Source organism: Ictalurus punctatus, chromosome 3 (genome assembly GCF_001660625.3).
Source record: "Ictalurus punctatus breed USDA103 chromosome 3, Coco_2.0, whole genome shotgun sequence".
NCBI classification, from domain to species: Eukaryota; Metazoa; Chordata; class Actinopteri; order Siluriformes; family Ictaluridae; genus Ictalurus; species Ictalurus punctatus.
This window is the reverse complement of record NC_030418.2, coordinates 10,747,110-10,771,938: the sequence shown is the minus strand read 5'-3', so window position 1 is coordinate 10,771,938 and position 24,829 is coordinate 10,747,110. Positions and strand designations below refer to the sequence as shown.

The 24,829-nt window shown below is 40.2% G+C and overlaps 1 protein-coding gene across 3 annotated transcripts in view; it reads left to right on the top strand.

Moving 5' to 3' along the window:
- The window catches only part of meis1b (Meis homeobox 1 b), a 64,449-nt gene that overhangs the window by 1,064 nt on the left and 38,556 nt on the right, over nt 1-24,829 (top strand). For all 3 annotated transcript variants that reach the window (XR_008396270.1, XM_017464277.3, XM_017464278.3), the window contains exons 2-7: nt 1,046-1,269; nt 2,235-2,376; nt 2,539-2,589; nt 3,030-3,080; nt 4,004-4,150; nt 11,884-11,995. Coding sequence is in view for 2 of the 3 variants with exons in the window: in XM_017464277.3 (XP_017319766.1) it covers nt 1,046-1,269; nt 2,235-2,376; nt 2,539-2,589; nt 3,030-3,080; nt 4,004-4,150; nt 11,884-11,995 (727 nt within the window). In the remaining variant the exon portion in view is untranslated. The remainder of the gene's footprint in view (nt 1-1,045; nt 1,270-2,234; nt 2,377-2,538; nt 2,590-3,029; nt 3,081-4,003; nt 4,151-11,883; nt 11,996-24,829) is intronic.

The following is a 24,829-nucleotide window of genomic DNA, read 5'->3' as shown; positions in this document are numbered from 1 at the left end:
ACCATCTTACATACGTTATTAAAATTTTAAACAAAGTAACCAAAGAGTTAATGATAACTAATAACAATTATTTTAAAAAATACGGCCCGATTATTTCAGCATTTGAATATTAATGGACTTTTATCAAAATTTGTTATAAAATGTTATTTTAAAGCGTTATCAAATTAAGCCAAGTCCCATTTAAGTTTGAAAACCGGCCTGTAAACAGTCTGAAATTAGAACTCACACACTATTGAAAGCCACTGACCTTTTGCTTGCAATGTGAATTTTAAGCGTGTTTGCACCTTTACAGGTTTATGCATGTGTTAATTCCCACTGTGAAAACTTACGCTGCTATCGTCCTGTCACTCTCTGTTATCACGATGAATAATTAACATTTGGCTTTCACATAAATTCGTCAAAAGTAACAGGCCACATTGTAGGTTATTACTTTTCCCCCAAAACATTTTAAGCGTTCTATTTTTTTATTTAGTAAAACAACCTGAACTTATTCACTGTGACATAACTCGTATAAGGCCTATGTGATTTAAAACGTAATTGCATACAAAAAAAGATCCTTATTAGATTAACTGTACCATACATCTACACGTTTATGTGCATTTGTCATAATAAAAACACACATGGTAGATTAAACACAACTACACAGTCAATCTGAGAAATTTTATGTTGGTTGTTTTTAAATGATCTAAATAGCAGTATTACTCCGGTTATAATGTGGACTAAATGTAGGCATTAATCTGCTGCTATTTATTACTTACAACAACAAATTCACACTTTGCGCCTCACAAACCACCAGTCTGTAGCCTATTAATTTTATTAAACGCTATTTCACCCCAGTTAGAGGAAGACAGCGCGCACTGACAGTGCTCTCTTGACTACACTCTCTACTTACTCTTCAAAAATGCGTTTATTTAAAAAAAAAAAAAAAACTTTTTCATTAGTGATATTTTAGGTTTATTTTCGAATATATTTATTTATGATGTTTACGAGGGATGAATACTGAGCGCACATGGCCCAGTCGCTAAATGTTATGTGTCGTGTGCAGTACGAAGACTTGCCCCACTACGGCATGGACGGCGTCGGGATCCCGAGCACCATGTACGGGGACCCGCACGGCGGCGCGCGGCCAATGCAAGCTGTGCACCTGAACCACGCGCCGCCATTGCATGCACACCAGTACCCGCACACTGCACACGCCAACGCCATGGCACCCGCAATGGGAGCGTCCGTCAACGACGCGCTCAAGAGAGACAAGGACGCCATTTACGGGTACGGCTATACGGCCCCCAAAACATACACTCAGATACACACACGCACACATAAACACTCATTTCATTATCCGACCTGCCTATAGCACAAAAACACTTGCCACTATATCAATTAACTGCGCCTGGAGGTTAAAAGGAGTTTGTGCAGCTTTTCAAGTTTGGAGTTTGTTTTTCCAAAAGGAGTTTGTGCAGTTTTTCATTTTTTTTTCTAATGCAATCTGAACATCTCTTTTCACGTTTTTTCCCCCGCACTCTTCATTCGGCTCGTTATTTGTAGGTCTTATGTGTGGGACCCCGTTCTAGTGCATACGGCTATAGTCCTTAATCTTGAATAGAGTAGAATAGAATTATCTAGTGTTATTTGTTAAATTACGCTTATCCAAATGTAGTTTATAGTCAGGTCAGTTAGGTCAGTAAAGTTGCAACAACAATTTATTTTATACATGATATCAGTTGAACCCTCTGACTTGAAGGTGGTATTTAACTAATTATTTTATGCATCTATAAACAACAGCAACAATTATACAACAACAACAACAACAACAATAATAATAATAATAATAATAATAATAATAATAATTATTATTATTATTATTATTAGCCTAATATTATACAACTGCAACATATTATGAACTTTCATTTTTGTTTTTGAGTGATGGTCATTGTCAAAAATGTTGTAAAAATCTATAATGATTATACCCTCATTTTTAACGGATGAAACACTATCACGGCCTTAGAGTATAGACTTGTTAATTATTAGCGTGTTAGGTGTAAACTCGGCACAGCAGTCTTTAATTATAATTGCAGGTCTACAATACATATGTTGTGTTACAGGCTATTTCTGATTTTAGCCCATGGAATTTTACACTTGCAATTATTTACACTTGCAATTATTAACTATAACTTTTTGTTTGTTGGTTGCAAGCTTTTCTCCTTATGCTGACAATATGATTTTTATTTACTTAGGCATCCCCTTTTTCCACTGCTAGCACTGATTTTTGAAAAGTGTGAGTTAGCGACGTGCACGCCTCGGGAGCCCGGCGTGGCAGGAGGAGATGTGTGTTCTTCTGAGTCCTTCAATGAAGACATCGCCGTATTCGCCAAACAGGTTCGCAAAATGTGAACTTTGATTAATTAGAACAGTTTGCATATTTGATATTTTTGTGATTTTGTCCGGTATGCACATACACAGTTTCTTTTTAAATAATAAAGAGTTTATGGATATATTTTGTATGTATTTTATAACATATGCATTAACATTTCATTCCAGATCAGAGCTGAAAAGCCATTATTTTCGTCAAATCCCGAGCTTGATAATTTGGTAAGCGCCACCAATTAGCTTTTATTGTGATTAAGGCCACATTAATGCATTAAGCTAATAATGGTAGAAATATTCAGTTCCCCGTGTTGGACTGGTTGATGTTACCGCTTTTTAAATAAAGTTTTAATGCAAATAAATTTGTCTGCACCATGGCGTCCTGCAATTAAAAATAAAATTTATTTGCAGATTTTTTTTTTCATATTTGCTATACATTTAAATACACGATATATTTGCTTGCTCGGACTGAAGTCTTTATTCGTTTACAAATTGTATTTTGAATTGCGTAGTAGCATATTCATTTTATTGGCCGTAAAGTTCGTAAATTGCACATAAACTAGGAGCCACTCATTTTCAACGATTTTCTGACTTTTTAATTTTTTTGTACATAGGCCTCGTTCATTTGGGAGAAAGTCTTTATCTCTTTCTTCTCCTTTTTTTAGATGATACAAGCCATACAAGTTTTACGTTTTCATCTCTTGGAGCTGGAGAAGGTAATGCCAACCAGATTTTTCACCCAGAACTATATCAATGCTATATTTCATTCAGTTCTCATATATTTCTGTTTTTTTTTTTCTAGCACTATACAGTTATTTGTCCGATATTATTTTCCTTATATTAAGACGCATTCATTAAGACGAACATATGATTTTTTTAAGGCTCAGAAAATGGTCTAGAGAAATGCCCGCTAAGTTCTGCTACTTCTGCAAGTCTGTTGGAGCTTGTCTAACTGCGTCCCTGAGAAGGATCAAATTATTTGACAAATCTTTTGAATGCAAGGCCACTTGTATTAAAGTGTGGTTTATGTGGCCCGATGCTTCATACCCATGATCATATATTCACGAATAGCACATTTCCTTGTGATTGCATGGCTCAGTGGGCAGAGAGGCGGTGTTATAATGAAAGGAGGCAGTAATAAAATAAATATAGACGCAATTAAATAAATTTTATGGGTCACAATGCCTTACAAAGTTTAAATACATACAAAACAGCAAAGAACAGCTTAAAACAGTAACCTTTATTATGGCTTGTAAGAGACAAGCCATAAGAAGTAATATTTGCATATATGTTCGTGACCCTAAATAAGGAAAATTGGAGAAAAAAAATCAAAAAGAAAAAAGACATTAACCAGTATTTCAGACATCTCAAATGTGGAAATTGGTCAAACTGACCCATAACATAAAAGGAGGGTTAAGGTCTTCATCTTAAACGCCACTCCAGTAAGTTATATCCGTAATGACCATAGACCAGGGAGCAGATGAATTTAATACGGTTTTTGAGTATGGTGTGTAGCTCTTGTCACTGTCAGTTGTGGTGTGATATCTCTATTCTGTCGGTTAAAATAAAGTTATTTGGAACTGTGGATTTGCTGGTTTTAGCTGACTGATTTTTCTTTTTTTTTTCCCATTTCATCTAGGTACACGAGCTGTGTGACAACTTTTGCCACCGGTATATTAGCTGTCTGAAAGGCAAGATGCCCATAGACCTGGTAATAGACGAGAGAGAAGGAGGATCTAAGTCGGATAGCGAGGAAATCACGAGATCGTCGGGGCCGCTGGATCAGGTACAGTGGCGCCTCTCTGTGTTTCCTGGGGTCACTCAGCTTGCTCGCGCTTATTTGCATGCGATTAAGGCTTTTCGGATTGCGTCGGAATGAAGAGAGAACATTTGAATAATGTAGCCATTATCGCTTCATTAGGGTTTGATCCCGGATCCGACCTGAGGGGATTAACTTGTGAAAGCATTGCCACAAACTTGACCTGCTTTGTGTCGATTTTAATTTAGCCGTCTCCGTCGCGTTAAAAAAAAAAAAAAAATCTTCTCTCTTTTGTAACGAACCCAAAAAATATTCAGAGGTGCTGAACATGATCGCAAAACCAAATAGAGGGCGGATAGTATGTGAAGGTAAACTCTCCTGAGAGCACTGGTGCGAGTCAGTAAAGACTAGATGCCTGATATTTTGTGTCGGGTTTTAGCCTATGCTTCATTAAGGTTCATGTCAGTAATGTTTTCAGAAACAGCGCGCGGTGCATTTCTCAATTCAGTGTTAATGTTCATTTCGGTGTTGCATGGTCCGCGGGATCATTTTCGGAAAGTTTAGTTGATGGACCGGAACTATAGGCTGCTAATTGTTATTTTGAGATACTGATATTCTATTTAGTAGCTACTAACTGATATACTAACATAGCATGACGGCATACCGGTTTGGACATTTGCACGACATTTTTTTGACATTTCCCAAACTTTGACAGTGGGGTATTATCTCTTTAAAATCTAACATACAGTACGTGCAATTTTAATAAGATGTACACTTCCAGAGAGTGCTACTATAGATAAGGAAAGATAAGTGCTTATTTTAAAGGGAAGAGACAGATTCGCTAACATAAAAAGTAACGAGGCGGTTAGGCTAAATCATTTAAATCCATATGGCCGAGTGATCGGATAAGGCCCTGACCAGTTGTAGCTGTGCGATGAGTGAAAACTCTGGCGTGCTGCTCTATTCATTACCAAATAAAACGGCCTCTGGCCGTCATCTAACTTCTATTAATGTTAATGAACAGATTCACACACAGCCTTTATGAAACTCCAAGTTCAGATTAAATATTGTGCATTGTTGTTGTTTTTTCTTTCTTTTCTTTTTTGTTACCCCAGAGGAGAGGTAACATTCGCAAGCATTTCCGAAAAGACAGATTTCTTTCGAGCAGATGACTTTTAGTGATAGAAATAGCTGAGGACCATAAGAACACCCAGGGGTATCTAGGTATATAACTTGACAAGAGCAATTTATGCTGTGCTTGGGGGCACGAATTCAGATCTTTAATTGACTTTAGAATCATAGATGTGGCCTATATTTTCCTTGATAGTGGTTTTGAACTAAATATCGAGGCGAGGATTGTGTTTACACTTCTTTGTGAAAATGTCAAAGCTGACGTGATCAAGTTTTCATGTGCCAAACGTTAATTGACGCTTGACATGTTTTTTTTATTATTCCGAAAGAAGGAGAGAGCTAATTCAGTGTATGGCTATATCCACCGCATATGCCTAAAATAGGATACCGTTATCCCATATTGACACAGGCTATTAGCTATTAATACGGGATTTGAGATGGAACGTATTAATCAAATTTAAAGACTTCCAAAAGTTCTTTGAATTTTTAAACGTAAAGTAATTGCATGTGACAATGCAAGTTTTAACACATTTAGTGAGTTGAATCTATTTATTTTTTATATTCCCTCTATATCTTATATCTGTGTATATAGCCTATGTTACGCAGTGACACCCTTAACAAATTTGCGTTGCGTGTGCATTCTCTCGCTCCATATGTATTTTTAATATATGCCCTCGGGCATATAGTTGAGTTGGACTAGGGAAAATGTTCTTCGTGCAAATTCTGCACAAGAGGGAGCAAGGGTGCTCGTTTATTCATAAACCAATTTATTCCGGCAAGAAGACTCATGCAGAAGGCGGAGTGTACACAGAATTGATGAGACTCTGGCTTTTCGCTCTCTGTGCGCCCATGCATCGTGTCAGTAATGTCTGAGCTCCGGGCCGCCGTTGTTTTGCATGGACTGTGAGCAGTGAAAGAAGAACGGCGCCTCCCAACAACACAAAGGGAACAGTAGGTTAAAAAGCCAGTAGATCTCGACTGGCGTGTGAATGCAGCCAAGCCAGTTTGGAAAGTTTGGACGGTTTGACGTTCAGAGCTCGCTGATAAACTCGAGGCGCTTTGCTCCCCCTCAGGTGCCTTGCAGAGACCCTTTAACCCTTTCCTCGCGCTGCTCCTGTGCGTTTCGGCAGTCATCAAACGGCAGTGCTGATTTCACAAGCCGCGGTACTCATTTCAATACAGCTCAGTACAGATGCAACTGACACTGTGCACTGCATGGGTCACTATTGCTACAAGTCAACTCGTGTGGAAAAATTACGACGACTAAGGTTACAGCCGTTTATGGTCGTATATTATAGCGTTATTCGTATCAAATGCAATCAAAAGTGCTGTCTAGAATTTCTGAATTTTGCAGGAGCTCATTTCCTGTGAAAATTCATGCAACCCATTCAAGTGAACACTTGGGAACTTGCCAAAACACAATTCAGTGTGTAAGCCTAATGTAAACCTTGACCATATAAAAACTCTTATCAGTATTGTCTTGTGTTATATCATGAAACATTCTAGTGGTGGAGACTTTTGTGTCTCCTTTACATCATGCCTTTTGTTTTATGCTTCATGCTCAATCTGGAAAGTTGAGCAAAGGGTGTGAGGATAGTTGCATGAGCAGCATTTGCACAGTTGTCTCTAATTTCAGTTTAGGAGTGGCTGTACCATTTGCTAGTGAATTTAGAGTTTGAAAGTAGTCTCTTAAGTTGTGGCATTAGTGCTTACAACTTCAGTAGCTTCTCAGGGGTTCTTTGGATTTTTCCAGGCAAGATGAAGAAGATTTTAAATGATTAAACTGCTCACTTATTCACTGATGCCCTTCTTTAAAGGTGTATGTATTTTTTTTTTGTGATCTCTATGCCATACTTTTGCTGAATATTGATCATTACACAGATAGGATAGGACATCTTTGGCAGGACACTTGTTCCATAGAATTGTGATGTAGTTTCAATTGTATGTTTCTAAAACCATGCAAGTGTATGAGTCTTATCTCCCATTCACAATGTTCATGCATCCATATTTATAGAGTTCTTTTGACTTACATTTACATTTATTCACTTAGCAGACGCTTTTATCCAAAGCGACTTACAAATGAGAAAGATACAAGCAAAACTTCTTCTAACTCCTGTGGTTGAGCTGATATGTTTTTGCACAAGACTGACTGAAAACAATGTGTTCAGAACAGTGTTTATCCTCTTCACTAATGACTCTTTCCTTGGTCAGTATCTGCTGTTTGATTTGTGTTATGATACTGTGAACTTTGATGGGTTCTCTTCTTTGCCTACATTTGCTAAGTTCCTTTTTTGGACTTTGAACAATGTTTGAAACACTACAGTGATTGTGAGTAACCTTAGGCAGAAATTATAGGATTGAATTTCTCTCTGTTTCTCTGGCCAAATATAGGTTGCTGTTGACAATTCAGCAAGTGATGCTAGAGATGACTGCTGTTTTTTTTTTTTTTTTTTTGCACGTACACTGGAAGGATGAATGGTACTATCAAATGCTCTGAGTAGTAAAAACACACATTATTTTAGGAACTGGATAATATGGCGATTATTGCATTAGCTTCAATACAGTTAAAATGCAGAATTATTGTATATACATAAGTCTATCACAAGGTCAGTGGGCTGTGCTACCTCTCCAAGTATTTGGAATAAATATTTAAATAAATAAATATATAAATATTTGGAATATTTTTCCTATATTTTTATTCAGTTTTCTAAATACATATTTTAAAATAGAATTTGCCCCAGGCAAGAAGCTATTTTCATATAATTGTGCATAATACATAACACAGATTCCAATGCGCTTTGCTAAAATTGTTCTCGATACAAGCATATCATGTCAATAATATACCTTCTTACCTATCTATAGAGTTTCTTTGACATCCTCTTCTGACTCTTCAGCTCTGCATCAGAGTTGATGTACTTAATCACAGGATTCAGTGAACAGGCTCCCACTACAACAGCATTCATCCTTTATGCCAATGTTGTTTGCTCCTTAGTTAATATCTGTTGTTTGACTTGTGTTGTGATGTGATACTCTAACTTTAATAGATTCCCATCTTTGCCTACATCTGCTGAGCTCATTTTATAGACCTTGGTCCAAACAGTGGACTTGACTCTCTCTCTCTCTCTCTCTCTCTCTCTCTCTCTCTCGCTCTCTCTCTCTCTCTCTCTTTCTCTGGCAAATGTAGGATTCAACTAGTGATCCAATCCATTAGTCCATCAGTTCATCAGTCCTACGCATTACATATTTTCATATTAACCAACAAATCCATTTCACACACTTACACACACACACACACACACACACACACACACACACACACACACACACATATATATATATATATATATATATATATATATATATATATATATATATATATATATATATATATATATATATGCGCTATGGTAGTTAAGTAAGTTGTTCTGAAGGTAGATGCTACCCAAATACCATGCAGATATATTTTCTCTCTCCTGAGACTGAAACCAACCAAATTTCTTCAGCAGTTATCAAGCCCCCACCTTTTCCACTGCTCCTTTTTTCTCTCTTTAGCATTGTGGGATTTGGGGTTGGAGTAGGTGTAACGGGGGAGGGGATTGTTCTAGCTTTCTCTCTTTTTTCTTTTGAAATCCTTTCATTTTCAAAAATCCTTCAATATTTCAGTGTGGAGTGAGTGAGTACTGGGTCTGAGCTAAAAAGCCCCATTCTTGCTGGCTCTCAGGATCTTGCTCTTATTAACACATAACAGTAAACATGTAAACAAATAAGCAAGCATTGAGAACAGATTTGCTTTTTGGCGTCTGTGTCCATTCAGCTAAACTCATGTGTGAATCCGGAGCTACAGCAGCGACTCTCAGGGGAGTAGGAGTTAGTCAGTTTGCTCAAGTACCCTTGCAAATCTCTGTGGTGCTATTTTGAAGGGGGGAAAAGCAAACTTCATTTTTTTAATCTGTTGTGGTGTCTGGATAAAGGCTGGAGAAACAAAACAAAACAATGTGACACTAGTGTTCAGAGGAAGCCCTATCAAGAATTCACAAAAATGTAAACACATATGTGAGAAGTTTTTTTTATTTTGTAACTCTGTAAAAGCAAATATATAAAACCAAGTATATAAGCATACAATCAATGTAGTTTTCAGCATGAAAACTAGTTTTTAATGATAATAAATGGTTTGGGATTCAATGTTCTTTGCATGAATGGTGGTGTAACGTGGGGGTGCTCTGTGAGAAAGACCCAAACACAATGCAAATGCAGTGGACTGGAATGCCTCACCGATCATAGCAGAATCAGAATTTCCAGCAAGGAAAATCTGTTCATGGTGAATTAAGTGTCGAAGGAAGAAAATGGTAATGAAAATGAGAGAGAGGCAGGCATAGATGACAAACACTGCTCCCTGGGCTGCGCACTACATGTTTAAGAACTTTATCTAAAGCTATGCAGACTAGAATGTGGAAAATTTAATTTACTAAACAATTAAGCATTGAATTAATCCGTCCTGCACGGGAGAGGACTGAGTGAAAAAGGAGCGAGAAAGAGAGAGAGAGAAGAATGTAGGGGGAGGGGAAGGAAGAGAAAAAGGCCAAAGAAATTCCAGCCAACTCATTAGAAGGACAGTGAACTATATCAAATGTGTTGTTTTGTGCAGTGGGAGTGTATCCTCCACATCCAGGTCTCCCATAATCAGCCATCTAAACACACACACACACACACACACACACACACACACACACACACACACACACACACACAAACACACACACACCAGCTCCTCCCTCTGTGATGTATTAATAGACTCCACCCTTTACCTCTAGCTCCTGTGTGATCGTTCTGGTAGGCTAGCTGGAAGGATGAAGTGCTACTGTGCATTTGGCTGGTCTGTGATCTGGCTATTTTCTATTAATTAGTTGTCAGATCTGCAGTAGCCAGGAGTGGCTGGCCTGTTATAAATAGGCGTGTACCCTGGAGATGTCACTTACCCTCAGCTAAGACCCTCCCCCGTTCCCCGGGGCCTCTGCAGCAAACCTCCCACAAGCCTGCTCTTTTGTTCAATTACAGTTAATGCCATAGTTTGCCATTTTAATCTTAATTATATTTTAATTTGGGATTTGTTGTACGTAAAACATGTTGGGGCAATGTAGTTTGTGAGCCTGATGTTCTCCACTGACATGGTGCTGCACAATTGTTTTCCATCAATCCATTTTTACTCTCCCTCTTGTTCCCTTTCTTTTTGAATAACTGGAGTTGAAGCTGATTTAACAGATTTCTTTCTCTCTGAGCATATGTTCTAAATTACCTCTTACAGCATACACTTGGTATGCTGCTGAATTTTTTTTTATAAAAAAACAAAACTTTGAACGTAATAGCATTTGATTTTCATGCTAATACATTGTAAGCAACATTTTTTTTAGATGGAGGAAAAGTATTTATACAGGAAGTATTGCAGGTAGTTAGAACATTGGAGAAAATGTATAATGAGCAGAGTTGGTCTTGTTAATTGTTCAGCAGTTCTGCTACTGTGTTATTGGAAATAACACTCAACACTCTCTCCCCTGTTCTTTTTCTCACAGGTTTCTGTTCTGCGATTGTGCTTGCTTGAGTGTGTGTGTGTGTGTGTGTGTGTGTGTGTGTGTGTGTGTGTGTGTGTCTGTGTGTGTTTGTGTGTGTGTTTGATTATGTGTGACAAGACTAACAAATTGGAAACAACAGTGTATCATATATAGAGATTCGTTAAATTCAGAGGAAGATGAGCTCTGCTCTGTTCTAGGTTTTATTCTTGTACAGACATTACTTTTTTCTGAAACACCCATTGATAAGAGGCAACATCTGTTGTGTGTTGTATGGCGTGAGCAGACCCTGCATGGGCTGAGGGTTCCAAGGCTGTAGTTCACCATTGTTCAGGCCTTTTTTCTTTATCCTCATGTCTTTTCCATTTGCCACATGCGTCTGGCCAACAGCTGACACTCCTAAGCCATTATATAGCAAAGCTGAATTGTCAATAAAATTTCTCTGTCTTCCTTTTTTTTTTTTTTTTTTTTTTGCTGCTCTACAAGGAGAGGCGGGCTCTTATTTGATTTTGTTCAGCTTGAAGAGGCTTGTACAGAGACACACACTTACACTCCTTCTGTTTGAGATATAAGAGAAGAGGCTGAGCAGCCCTGTCTCTTACTGCTGTGTTCTTAGCCTTTATGTGTAGAAGTACAAGCTTTATGAATCCAATGAGTCACAGGACTATCCACATCACGTCTTTAGAACAATGGCTCTCCTAGCTCTGGTAACATCAGACTATTGTTTGTGTGGTTCATAGTATCTGCTTGGTCTAGAATAGTTCAAAATGAGTGGTTATTCACTCTAATATATGTTTAGTGTTTTGCTGTTTTGTGAATTGAGTGTGAACTGTTGAGCGCCAAACAGTGTTCCACGTCAGGTTTATGGTTGCAAAGAGTGAGCATCATAGTGAAGAGTGCATGACATGGGAAGAATTTGCTCCCTTAAAAAACAGCTATATGGGAAATATCTGATAGCACTGGGTGTTTTTGTGATGTGGGAGTGTAGTGAGCTCTTATCTTTGCACTGTGTCCCTGTGGTCTGATGCCTTACTATGTGCTCTTTCTGCCTTTCTCTCTGTGCAGACCTCATGGAACAGAGACCATGATGACACAGCTTCAACACGCTCCGGGGGCACGCCAGGACCCTCCAGTGGTGGGCACACATCACACAGCGGCGACAACAGCAGTGAACAAGGTAAGCGCTCCCAAAATTGTTTTTATGTTTGTACTTACAGTATCTCACAAAAGTGAGTATACCTCTCATGTTTTTGTAAATATTTGATTATATCTTTTCATGTGACAACACTGAAGAAATGACACTTTGCTACAATGTAAAGTAGTGAGTGTACAGCTTGTATAACAGTGTAAATTTGCTGCCCCTTCAAAATAACTCAACACACAGCCATTAATGTTTAAACCGCTGGCAACAAAAGTGAGTACACCCCTAAGTGAAAATGTCCAAATTGGGCCCAATTAGCCATTTTCCCTCCCCGGTGTCATGTGACTTGTTAGTGTTACAAGGTCTCAGGTGTGAATGGGGAGCAGGTGTGATAAATTTGGTGTCTCTCCCACAACCTCATACTGGTCACTGGAAGTTCAACATGGCACCTCATGGCAAAGAAGTCTCTGAAGATCTGAAAAAAAGAATGGTTGCTCTACATAAAGATGGCCTAGGCTGTAAGAAGATTGCCAAGACCCTGACACTGAGCTGCAACACGGTGGCCAAGACCATACAGCAGTTTAACAGGACAGGTTCCACTCAGAACAGGCCTCGCCATGGTCGACCAAAGAAGTTGAGTGCACATGCTCAGCGTCATATCCAGAGGTTGTCTTTGGGAAATAGACATATGAGTGCTGCCAGCATTGCAGCAGAGGTTGAAGGGGTGGGGGGTCAGTCTGTCAGTGCTCAGATCATACGCCACACACTGCATCAAATTGGTCCGCATGGCTGTCATCCCAGAAGGAAGCCTCTTCTAAAGATGATGCACAAGAAAGCCCGCAAACAGTTTGCTGAAGACAAGCAGACTAAGGACATGGATTACTGGAACCATGTCCTGTGGTCTGATGAGACCAAGATAAACTTATTTGGTTCAGATGGTGTCAAGCGTGTGTGGCGGCAATCAGGTGAGGAGTACAAAGACAAGTGTGTCTTACCTTGGGAGCTACAGTTCATTGAGGGAACCATGAATGCCAGCATGTACTGTGACATAGTGAAGCAGAGCAAGATCAGTATGCAGTATTCCAGCATGATAACGACCCCAAACACACCTCCAAGACGACCACTGCCTTGCTAAAGAAGCTGAGGGTGAAGGTGATGGACTGGCCAAGCATGTCTCCAGACCTAAACTCTATTGAGCATCTGTTGGGCATCCTCAAATGGAAGGTGGAGGAGCACAAGGTCTCTAACATCCATCAGCTCCGTGATGTCGTCATAGAGGAGTGGAAGAGGACTCCAGTGGCAACCTGTGAAGCTCTGGTGAACTCCATGCCCAAGAGGGTTAAGGCAGTGCTTGAAAATAATGGTGGCCACACAAAATATTGACACTTTGGGCCCAATTAGGACATTTTCACTTAGGGGTGTACTCACTTTTGTTGCCAGCAGTTTAGACATTAATGGCTGTGTGTTGAGTTATTTTGAGGGGACAGCAAATTTACACTGTTATACAAGCTGTACACTCACTACTTTACATTGTAGCAAAGTGTCACTTTTTCAGTGTTGTCACAGTAAAAGATATAATCAAATATTTACAAAAATGTGAGGGGTGTTCTCACTTTTGTGAGATACTGTATATACACACATACTTATTTTTATATGTTTGTTCTGTAGTCATCTTACTGACCAGAACCTGAGTTTATCAGTGGGAGCTCAGAAGAGTCAAGAGATGTGAAGCCAAAGCAAATCGTAAAGGGTTCTTTTTGCAGGGCACCATGTTTAAGCCCATCAGCTGGTTGTGATAAATGTGTACACACTAATGAGGCTTCCTTTGGCTGGACACAGCATTTGTGTAGCCGCTGGCGATGACAGTCCAGGGGAAGAGTATCTCAATTTTATTTACTATTTTATTCCATCCAGGGGCTATGGAATGTCCCTGTCTGAGAAACTTCAGTAGGAAAAGCAGATAAATCCTGCAAATCGTTCTCCTCCAGTGACACACCAGTGGAAAGCTGAAGTTGAATGTTAAGTTTCCCTTTTGTGAGTCTATGTAGTACATCTAAGTCTGTAATAAGCAGTGAGAACCCTGTTGTCCTGAGAGGGGGATCAGAGTGAGGAGCAGAGAGGCTGGTTTCAAACAAACTGTAGGCAAAAAGCAACTGCATTTATTATTGAAGCCAGTGTCAGGATGGCAGTCCAAGAGCCTGTGAAGGTATCAAGCAGAAAAGAGCCATGTTACATTTCAGTAACATGGCTTGAATGAATGAACCATGTTACATTCCAGTAACTCCCACTGAGAGGTGAGTCCTCAGTTTTTATTGTTCTATTTTCCCCCCTTTCCTGGATAGAGAAGGACGGCGATAAGCCGAGGCAGTCAGATGTAGTCTGATGACTAATGGTCCAGGCAGGCTGCCCTACTCTGATTGGACAGCTTAATGAGCACATATTGTATGGTTTTGGAGCTACACTTGCTGCAGTTCTGACCTTTGCTCTTTATTGACCAAACTGACACTTCATTTGTCACATGCTTCCAATTATAAGCAGGCTTTTAATGTTGCTCACCCCTACAGTCCCCCTATTGAGCTTCATTTTGTGGCTGTGTTTGTTATTATACTTGTAATGTTGGAAAACATGTCCATGCCTCAGTTCCAAGCTGTTGTATGTGTGAGTGCTTATGTGTGACTTAAAAGAAGATGTCTAACCACCACATTAATACATGTACCACTACATAAGTATTGCTTAAAGCATTGTATGTGATGTGGGAGGGCATTATGCAATGTGGGTTAATTACTGAATGTGGAAACTACCAGTATTAACCATATTAGCATGTTTTGTAAGGAGTCACTTCATAATCCCAATAAGCGCATTATTATCCTTTTGGCTGTTATACTCATGAACACTTTCCCCTGTCCCAAGTGGCTTCCTCCCCTCCGCCCTGTCTCTCTCATAGATTGTTTTCTTACTGACCTTTTCCGTCTTTCCATGCTCTACCACTTCCTTTCACTACACATATGTTGATGAGCTCCTCTCCTCTCATCTATCTGCCAGCAGGCACTTAATAAATACCTGTTTGGAAGCCAATATGCATGCTCTTCTGTCAGGTACATATTTAGCATTAGCAAAGAGCTTATTCAAAAACATATAATAATCATTAAATAAGCAAGAGAATGATAGCCATGTTGTGACTTTAAACATGCTCTAAGACCTGATGCTCATTATGATAATATATTTAACCATGTTGTGTTTTCCAATGTTTACCTTGTGCATAAGGAAGAGAGAGAGAGAGGGAAAGAGAGATAGATTTTCTGCTCGCATGTCTTCCCTAGTGAGAGTCTCAACTCCTCAGAGGAGTTCAGATGAGAACCAGTCCAGCCTTTCTTTAATTAGAGCAGGTATATTACCGAGGTTGGCTCAGTGTAGCACATACTGTACATGCCTGCCTTTGTTTGACTGCTGCCCTCTCAGAGGACTTATTGTTGTATTGTATCAGAGATCACACTTATATTAGTGAATGTGTTTAGCTTAAGAGGGCAGAAAAAAAACAAGTCATTATTATGAGCCTCTTCAGTTCCCTACCATAGAGCAGCAAGGGTTCTAGGCAAGTGCAGATTAAAAAGAACACCCTTGGGCCACACAGAGAAGAGGAGGGATAAGAATTTTAACCCTACCACAAACGGGAAGGGCATAAAGAGAGGACACAGAAAGCATGCTGACTGTTTTGAGAAGCTTAGGGTTTTGTTTGTGTGTACAAAGAGTCTACAGCCAATGTGATGACTAGTTTGATACGTATCAGCAATTACCAGGACCCATTTGCAGAAGAGCCCCCCCTTCAAGAAGTGTGCCAAGTCAAATAGTTCCTCTTGTTATTGGCTGCATAAATTTATTGCATATTGGCTGCAGATTGAAAAAAGCCTGCATAGTCTGCTCTCAACAAATCACCAAGTTTATAAATGTACACCAAACATACACTACCAGGATTATAGACAAATGCAGCTATTCAATGATGTGCAAACAAATGAACATGCTGTCCATTTTTCGAAGGAGTTGCAAAAAATTCCAGCCAAGCTTCCAGTGCTCGCTTCCTATCCCGGGCTGAGTGACATTAAAAGTCTCTCTGTTCCAGAAAGGAAGATTTTACATTTTATTTACTCATGATAAAGATGTTTTGAGCAAAATAAAGATCCTGATCATTATTTTGCCGCATTGATTTGAGCATGTGAGTGCTGTTCTCAACATCACATCGACTCATTTTGCCACAGGCCTCTATGAAGGTCAGCTTGAGCAACAGTCCCCATTGGCTCACTGGCCCCAAGTTACCGCCTCTGTGCAGGGATTGGTCAAATTTCAGAGCAGGTCAGCAGACAGCAACTGAGATTTCATGCCAGTCAGCAGCAGTGTGCTTTTAGTCTTTCCCATACAGCCCTTGCTGCTCACACTCGTCAAACTCACTTGTTAATTGAAACAATTGTCCAACAGACTGGAAGAGCTTGCTTCCTTCTTTGTCTGTCACTCTTTCCCCCTTCTCTCTGAAGGAGCATGCACTAGCTTTCTTTAAGCACTGAATGTGTAGCACTACTGTGTAACACTACTGTGTAACACTGCTCACTTTCTTTTGTGAATGTACACAGAGGTTTGGGCTTTTAGCTCAGCTTCTGAGCCATTATGAATTTACGGTTTTGTCTCAGTTTTTATCTCTATCTCTCCCCCCACTGTGTTTCTCACTTTAACTGAGCCTCAAGCGTGCATACATCCTGTTTCAAAGTGCTGCTCCAAAAGCTTGCTGTTATCACTGAGATGAAGGTGGCAATTCTCTCTGTTGTGCATGTATATGTGCACAGTGCTGGGAGTCGAGGCTGGATGTAATCTGGTTAAATCTGAGACCTAATGGCTGATAAAGTTGTGTGACTTTTAATATTGAAGGGGTCTGATGGCAGGCAGCATGTGAGCAAAGTAGCTGTATATCACCCACACACCCACCAAACAAACAAACAAACACACGCAAACACAATCACAGAACAGAAACTGTGAGAAAAAGTACAGGGAAGAGAGTGTTGAGGCAGTGATGGTTAAAGCTTTATTGTCTGGGAATAAAGGCATAAACAGGAATAGCATAAACAGGAACATCAAAGAACAGTGCCTGTTTCTCCCAGCATGTAGAGGGGAGTGCATTCTCCTCTAGGCTACTGGTCTTCTGATGATATTATGAATATTCCCTGCAAAAGAGCTAAACGTAACTTCAATAGCTCAGTGATGGATGATGCAAGGTGATATCAGGCACCAACAGCAAAGTTGCTGTTTATTTAGTGGCTTTCATACCGATGCCTTGAACCAAGACTCCACAAGCATGCTTGTTTGGTTACCTGGAGAGGAAATGCCACATTCAATCTCAACCTTATACTTGCGTGTTAAACTGTCAACCCTGGCAAATTACAGTAGCAATGTAAAAACTGCCAAGCTCTGCTGAGAGTTACTGCTGTTGATGCCTTTATGGCCATGTGACTGATAAGGCCAGGAGTAGCATCAGCATTCTCATGCTGGAAAAAGGGGAAACAGAGTGGGTTCCCACAGTGCTGCGCAGTTTGGCTATGAGATTAGGCCTAGGTTCTCTGCTGTGTGGGAACAAAAAAAGTGAAAGGGAAAAGCGCAAAGAAGACAAGCAAACAAACCCCTCCCTCTTTTGCTCTCTATATATCAAACCTCTCATGCGTTTTTGCCTGGTTTAACTGGCAATTATAGGGCTGCTTAAGCACCTTGTCTCACAGTAGATAATGATCATAAAGCTGCAATGATACACTGTCAGTGTGGCATTTGCTCTGGGATTTAGTGGTCACTGGGGCACTTCCTTCTGCTGTGTTTTGCCTGAGTTTGTCATGTGAACCCTGGCCATTGAACTTAAAGAGTTCCCTTTATTCTCCTTCCTCTGCTATGCTAACATTGCTTCCCACTGGTTACAGATTTGGGGTGATTTTTTTCATTTTGCTTGCTGATGCTGCATCTCTTTTTGAGATCATTTGTCCCACCTTAATGTATTAAGGATGTTTTGACGACAAAAAAAACTTCTGCCTGAAAGAAACTTGCTATGGGGTATTCAGCTCAAGCAGGGAAGCAAATGCTATATATAGCTAGTCTACACTTTGTTCATCTCTCTCCAGCTTTAAAAAAGTCCTTTTCTAAGCTATTTTCTCATTGGCCAAGACCAAATTGCTGGTGTTTGTAAGGCAGTGGTGTTTGTATGTAGGCAGTGGGTCCACTTGATCAACTTGATCATTTAGGCCTCAGAAACATTCTAGATAGACATTTCTAGATAGATAGTACTTTATTGATCCCCATGGGGAAATTTGGTAGCAAAATGAGTATTACATGCATCACATCAAAATACATTCACCACAGTTTCAGCCTATTTTTTCTGGTTTAATAAGTCTCCAAAACTCTGTATATAGGAGTTTTGGATGACAAATAAGGCATTATTTCTGGACCTCAGTGGACATTAGATACACACTGCCCAGCTCTCCAAGAAAAACACAGATAACACCCAAAAGATCACTGGTGGATAGAGAGAAGAGTTACAAAATAAAAGAGAACGAGAAGAAAAGAAAGCAGACTGAGAGAAGACCTACAGTCAACAAACAAGCATTAACACTCTTCTTTAGAACTTTACAGTTTATTTTAAGTCTTTGATAAAGAGATTAGCAACGACCTTGTCTGCCAAAGAGAGATGCATCTCCACTAATTTGGTTCTTTTAAAAGCATTGCATAAACACTGCCCTACATGCAGAATGAGCATTTGAGAAGTTGTTTCCAAATAAAACAAGATTAAAATTTGTTAGTCTCTCAGCAGACATGCAAGGAAAAAAAAAGACATTAACCTAACCGGATAATCCTGCCATGATCTGTGCTTGAATATTATCTCTCTCTTTCTCTCATTTTCCCCCTCTCTCTTTCTGTGACAGAGGTGATCTGGCCTTTTATATTAGCAGTATCACAGTGGTTGAAATCCAGCTAAAAGCCACAAACAGCATTGTGCTAATTTTAGCTTCCAAAGAGGATGAGGATGAATGGCCTACTGCTAGTTTGCCATATGCTGCCTTACCGATAGTGCTGTGTGAGGAATATTTTCCTGTAGATAGTGGCTGAGGCGTGAGTTATGTGTAAGGTCCTGGGCCTGTCTGAAATGACATGAACATTTAGTGACAGATAGCAGGAGGACTGTTTAGCATATGTCCATGTTGTTGTTTTTCTTTATTTTATTTTGTTCTGTGTCTTAATCTTGATTATTCTCCTTTTCATTCTACCCCAATACATGTAGCATCATCTAGCTTAGCAAACAGATACAGATTTTGCTCAGCTTGTTTAGAGAGACAATAACCCAGAAATCCCTTTTCCTATGAAGAAATGATTTTGAGAATCAAGCCTCACATTAAAAGTATTCAATATGCATACATACCACTGGAAGCCACTTGCCATAATGGAATTATTTGTTATGTGTTGTTGGGGCATGAAGGCAGAAGTGGCCGGAGTAGAAGAAAAGTTGCAGGCTGGCAGAATAGGGTTTTCTTTCAGGGGGATGGCTGTGTTAACAATTGGGCAAAAGCTTGACCTGAGACTCACCCTTCTTTAATAATTGCCCCCTCCAGAGCTGAGGGCCAAGCTTCTGACATGGATACCTGTTGAAGGATTTAATGAGAAGAGAGAAAAAGGGCTCTTCAAGGCCTTTTCTAAAGATTTAGGGAGTGAATTAAAAATAACAAACAAACAAAAAAGTGTGTGGTTGTGGGTGTGTGGTTGGAGGTGCTGTGTTTACTTTAATGCATGTTTGAGAAAGAGAGAGTCAGAGCTTTTAGTTGGCTGTGTTTACGAAACACACACTCTGAATAGTAATCTGATCGCTGGCTGGTGCTTGAGTGTGAATGAGTCAAAGAAAAGCAGGAGTGGGACAGATTCCCAAGTTGATAACCTAAATGTAAAGGTTGTGACCAATAGAGGCACACTGGCCCCTGGAGCTCCCTTTGCTCTTTGGGCCAAGCATGTGTGTGTGTCTGTGTGTGTGTGTGTGTGTGTGTGTGTGTGTGTGTGTGTTGCGTGTTGCGTATTGGATGTATGAGGAGGTGTGTGCTGTAATGGTATCGCTAGTGTCCAGCCGTCCTGTGCTGCTGTAATCAGGAAGTAGATGTTCAGGCCGATCTGTCTTTTCCAGCACAGAGCTTTATCTCCTCAGCCCACTCTCAGCTGATAGTACTACAATTCCCCACATCCCCTCTACACCACTTCCTGTAACCTCAGAAAGCATGCTGTGACCCTATGGGTAGGATTGGGGGAGCTTGTACTGACGATATTATAGCTTCCACAAGGCTAAGAAACAGGCTCTTTGACATGCAGTTTAGCAAGGCAGAGAATATTCTCACTGAATTTATGTTTGAATATGTTAAAAATCTTTTGATCTCAAATCATTTTTCTCTTTGTCCTTATTTTTTTCTGCCAGTTTATCCATGCTCCCTGTTTATAAACAGCAGCTAATCATATGTAATTTTGCCTTCCACTGGCCCCTCCATGTTAACTCCATTGGATAATTTCATTGAGAGCTGAGGGGCTATTATTGGCAGTAAAATGTTCCCTTATTATCAGCTCTACTCTGCAAAGGGGAAAATCCCTGCCTATTAAAGCACTTATCTTTGCCTGCATTATTTAGATAGCCACCAGGTGGAAAATTATCTGCTAGAAGCCAATAATAAAGGCTTCTTAACTCCACCACAGGGCATTCAGTTCTGTTTAGTGACTTGCCACAGCATGCCCAAAAAGCATGGTGTACTAGTGGTTGCAGTCAAAAGCCTTGTTTTCATATGACAGTGCTTGGTCTGGTTCTGATATTGCAGAAATACAGGATTGCACTGAAGACTAAAAGGTTAACTGCAAACATTTCATTTATCATTCAGTGAAATTAGAGAAAGACTTTCTTGGTTTTATTGTACCATGTGTGTATTTCTGAACATGCTAATGTGTTTCAGAACTTACTTTTAGGAGATTAGCTTGATTTGGGCCAGATTGTTCCAGTATTGTTACTGTGCGAGGAAGCAGTTAAGGGCTTTTTTTCATGAGCCATTTCTTTTAAAGCACTATGTTCCTGGTCAGTTGGCTTGGATTGTTATTGAACAAACCTGGCCTAAAGAAGGTGTCAAAAGCTGTCTGAGACAGAAAGCAAGAAAAAGGAATGTATAAGGTGTGTGTGAGTGTATAAGAGTCTCGGTGGAATCGAAGGACTCTGGATGAGTTCCCATTTGAACCGCCGCACCCTGCCTTTTCTCCTGTCTTATATCTTCAGATAAAAAAAAAGAAAGATTACAAAGAAGGAAAAAATCAATAGTTGCACAGTAAAAGTGCTTGACATGAAAGGGTAAACTCACTGGCCTGCACTGCCACTCAACAGTTTCTTCCCCCTCAGCACAAGGACTGGATGAGGAAAGAAAGGAAAGAGAGGTGGACCAGGAGGTGGGCAAGAGAAGCAGGAAGAGAGTGGGTGAGAGAGGATAAAGTGAGAGAGAGAAAGAGGGTGGCTTACTGAGTTAATGCTGTGTTTTCTGCCCTTGGGCCCTGGCGCGTTTTTCCAATGTGTCGAGGGCTTCAGTGGAAGTGACCCTTACACAGACACAGTCGAGAGAGAGCCGTAACATTTGCAATGACATTTTTGCCATTACCTGTGGGTATGTCAAGCGCCTGATCCCAGAGACCTGGGAAAATGTATGAAGTGCTCACAGCAAGGCCTTGGCATAGGCACCAGCGTGTAATGAGAGATGGAACAATGCTAAATATGGAATACATTAAACACACATTACAGCCTGGGTTCCAGCACAGTAAAGGTGGGCAAAGAGACACGAACGATGATAAAAGGGTTTGTAATTACATTTGTTTTCATGTATCGAATTATGGCTTTACCAACTGGCGTCTGTCAGCATTATTCAAGGCTCTTTGGTTCTTTATACTATCATCATTTACCTCATTATTTGAAATGAATCACCTTTAATTGCAGATCCTAATCACGAAGCTCTGCAGATTAGTATTTACACTGCCATTATTTCCTTGTAATTATAAAAGGAAAAAAGAAAAAGATGTATGTTTACCTATTTTCAGCAACTGTATGTTGTGCATGCTTATGAAAATATACACACACCCAGACAGGGCAATATCACAGCACGCATGCTAGTGTTCTTGATTAAACATACTATTATAAGCGCAAATTATACATATAATAATTCAAATGTTAATCCTTTAATGTACAAACATTAAAACATTTGCATTACTATTTATCTAAAGTGTTTACTTTAGTTTCTATTTTTTCCAGGTTGCACATGATATAACAGGTAGTGAACAATAAACCGTGGGTCTGGAGAGTGTCCTATAGCTCTAATGAAATGATCTAAGAGTTAATTGTAGTACCTCAGCACATTATCAGGTATGATTACTGTTTATCAATATACCTGAAAAGCATTGCTTCTAAATTACAAATAGGTATAAATAGTTATATCTAAACAAGAACAAGTGTTACCAGTTTATCTATCTTATTCTTGGCTGTGTTTTCCAATTTTGTGTTTGGAACAAAGCGTAAATAGGTTAAGGGTCAGGAGTGATGATGTTGGTGATAGGAAGTTTGGTGAAGAGGAACAGAGGTATTGGTGGCTGGCTGCTGAAAATTGCATGCTGAGGCCCTGAGAGTACAGCAGTCACTCTGAGACTCTGAGCGTCTCTTGTTAGGAATTCTGCAAAGGAATGTGAATGAGTTAACCCCCCACCCCCCGTCACCCCTAACGGTCCAACCCCCTCCCCGAAACATCGCCTAGCCCATTCTGACTATATGAATGGGCAGAATAAAATAAATGCTGCTTTGTCTTCTCTATTACCACCCCTACCCTTCTGTCTGTCTCTCTCTCTCTCTCTCTCTCTCTCTCTCTCTGTGGGCATGTGTATGTGAGTTTGAGAGAAAGGGTATGTGAATATGTCTGAAAGGATGTGGAAAGTCATTTTACTGTGTGTGTGTGTGTGTGTGTGTGAGAGAGAGAGAGAGAGAGAGAGAGAGAGAGAGAGAGAGAGAGACAGAGAGAGAGAAAGAGAGAGAAAGTTTTTAAAAGTTTTTAGAAGTGCTAGTAGAGGCACATGTCACTCCTGTTGCTTCATGGTGATCCAGAAATCATCTGTTGGACTAAATGTAGGGTAGAGTAAGAAGTAAAAATTCAAAAACTGTCTCCCTGACTTGACCCAGTCCAGCAGACCATGGCCTATAAAGTTTAGTTAAAACACTTCTTTAATAAATTGAAAGGGGTAATCAGTTGTGTTCTGTACTTTGACACACTGACTTATAACCCTTGCCTTGAAAATGCTTGTAAATCTTTATAATTTTTTTCTTCAATGAAAAACTCCTTTGTGAAAAAGCATGTATGAGCATTGCATCTGCTTAAGTGGATGTCTTATATGATGTTAATGAGCTTGACAGTCTGGAGGTGCCGCATTGCTAATTTGTAAATCATGAGAAAAATGTCTGACACCTTAGGGTTGTGTACGAGCCAACAAAGGAACAGGTAGTGCCAATTAAAGTGTCCTTTTGAGTAATCAGATCATAACAGATTACCCTAGATTCCTCTGATAATGTCAGGAAATGCCTTGAGTGGGTAAGAGGGTATAAGAGGGAGAGAGAGGGAGAGAGAGAGAGAGAGAGAGAGAGAGAGAGAGAGAGAAGGGGGGGGGGTCATCAACACTGAGAGAGAAAAAGGTTGGGGGAGATAGGAAAGAGGCGAGCAAAAACAGGGAGTGAGCCATCCAGGAGAGCTGGCTGACAAAAGCATGGAGAGGGGGTAGTGTTAACCTGATTTGTGTGGCAGGCAAGCAGGCAGGCAGGGAGAGTGATGTCAGTCATGTGTGTGTGTGTGTGTGTGTGTGTGTGTGTGTGTGTGTGTGTGTGTGTGTGTATGTGTGTTTGTGTGTGTGTGTGTGTGTGTGTGTGTGTGTGTGTGAGCAGATCATAAAAAATTCTCTCCCTGGTTTGCCGTGGGGCATCCTCCTCAGCCTCTGGCCTGCTCCAGTCACCGGCCTGCTCCCTAATTGCCACACAGACTCCAGCTCACATGGGCAGATGAGATGACATTTTTCCCCTCACTGTCAGTGGCAGGCTGGCCTGCACACCACCCCCACACACCCCTCCGCTAGCTGCTAAGACGCTGTCATAACCCATTAGCAGTTGGCCAAAGTTAGCCCATGGCATTTCCTCACAGCATCAGCAAAAAGGCGAATAAATCTGCCACTGGGGCCTGCTGCTGGTCTAATGAGGCTGTGAGCTTGTTTATGGACTGGCATCATTTTTATGATTATTTCCACCTTTTCGGACTTGCCACCATTTGCACACCTTTCTTTGCCAGGGAGGAAGAAACTTAGGCTCAGTGTGGCCAATGATGATATTTTGTGAAAATGTGGTTTACAGCCACCACCATATGGCTGGTTACTGTTGATGTTGAAGAGAAAGGATTCAAAATCAGCCCCAGACCTTGCCAAGGTGCATCAGTATCAAATTGCAGTAAAAATGGAAATGCCAATAAAAATCGACAGCTTCAGCTACTTTCTTTTTCTCCTTTTTGCCTCGAAGGCACTGGTCCTTGGAGGTCAGGGCTAAGTAAAAATACTGGGGGGAAAGAGGTTAAACAATTCATAATACAGGGAATAGGAGGAGGAAGAGTGGCTCAAGAGAGCAGACACAACAGAGTAACTTCAGAGATCACACAATCTGTTTCCCTCTCATGCCACCCCCTTCTCCTTTCTCCTCCTGTCTCTTTATTCTCACTTTCTTTTCTACCCCTTTTACTTTCCATACTTTTGCTTCTATTCTGATATCTAGCCTTT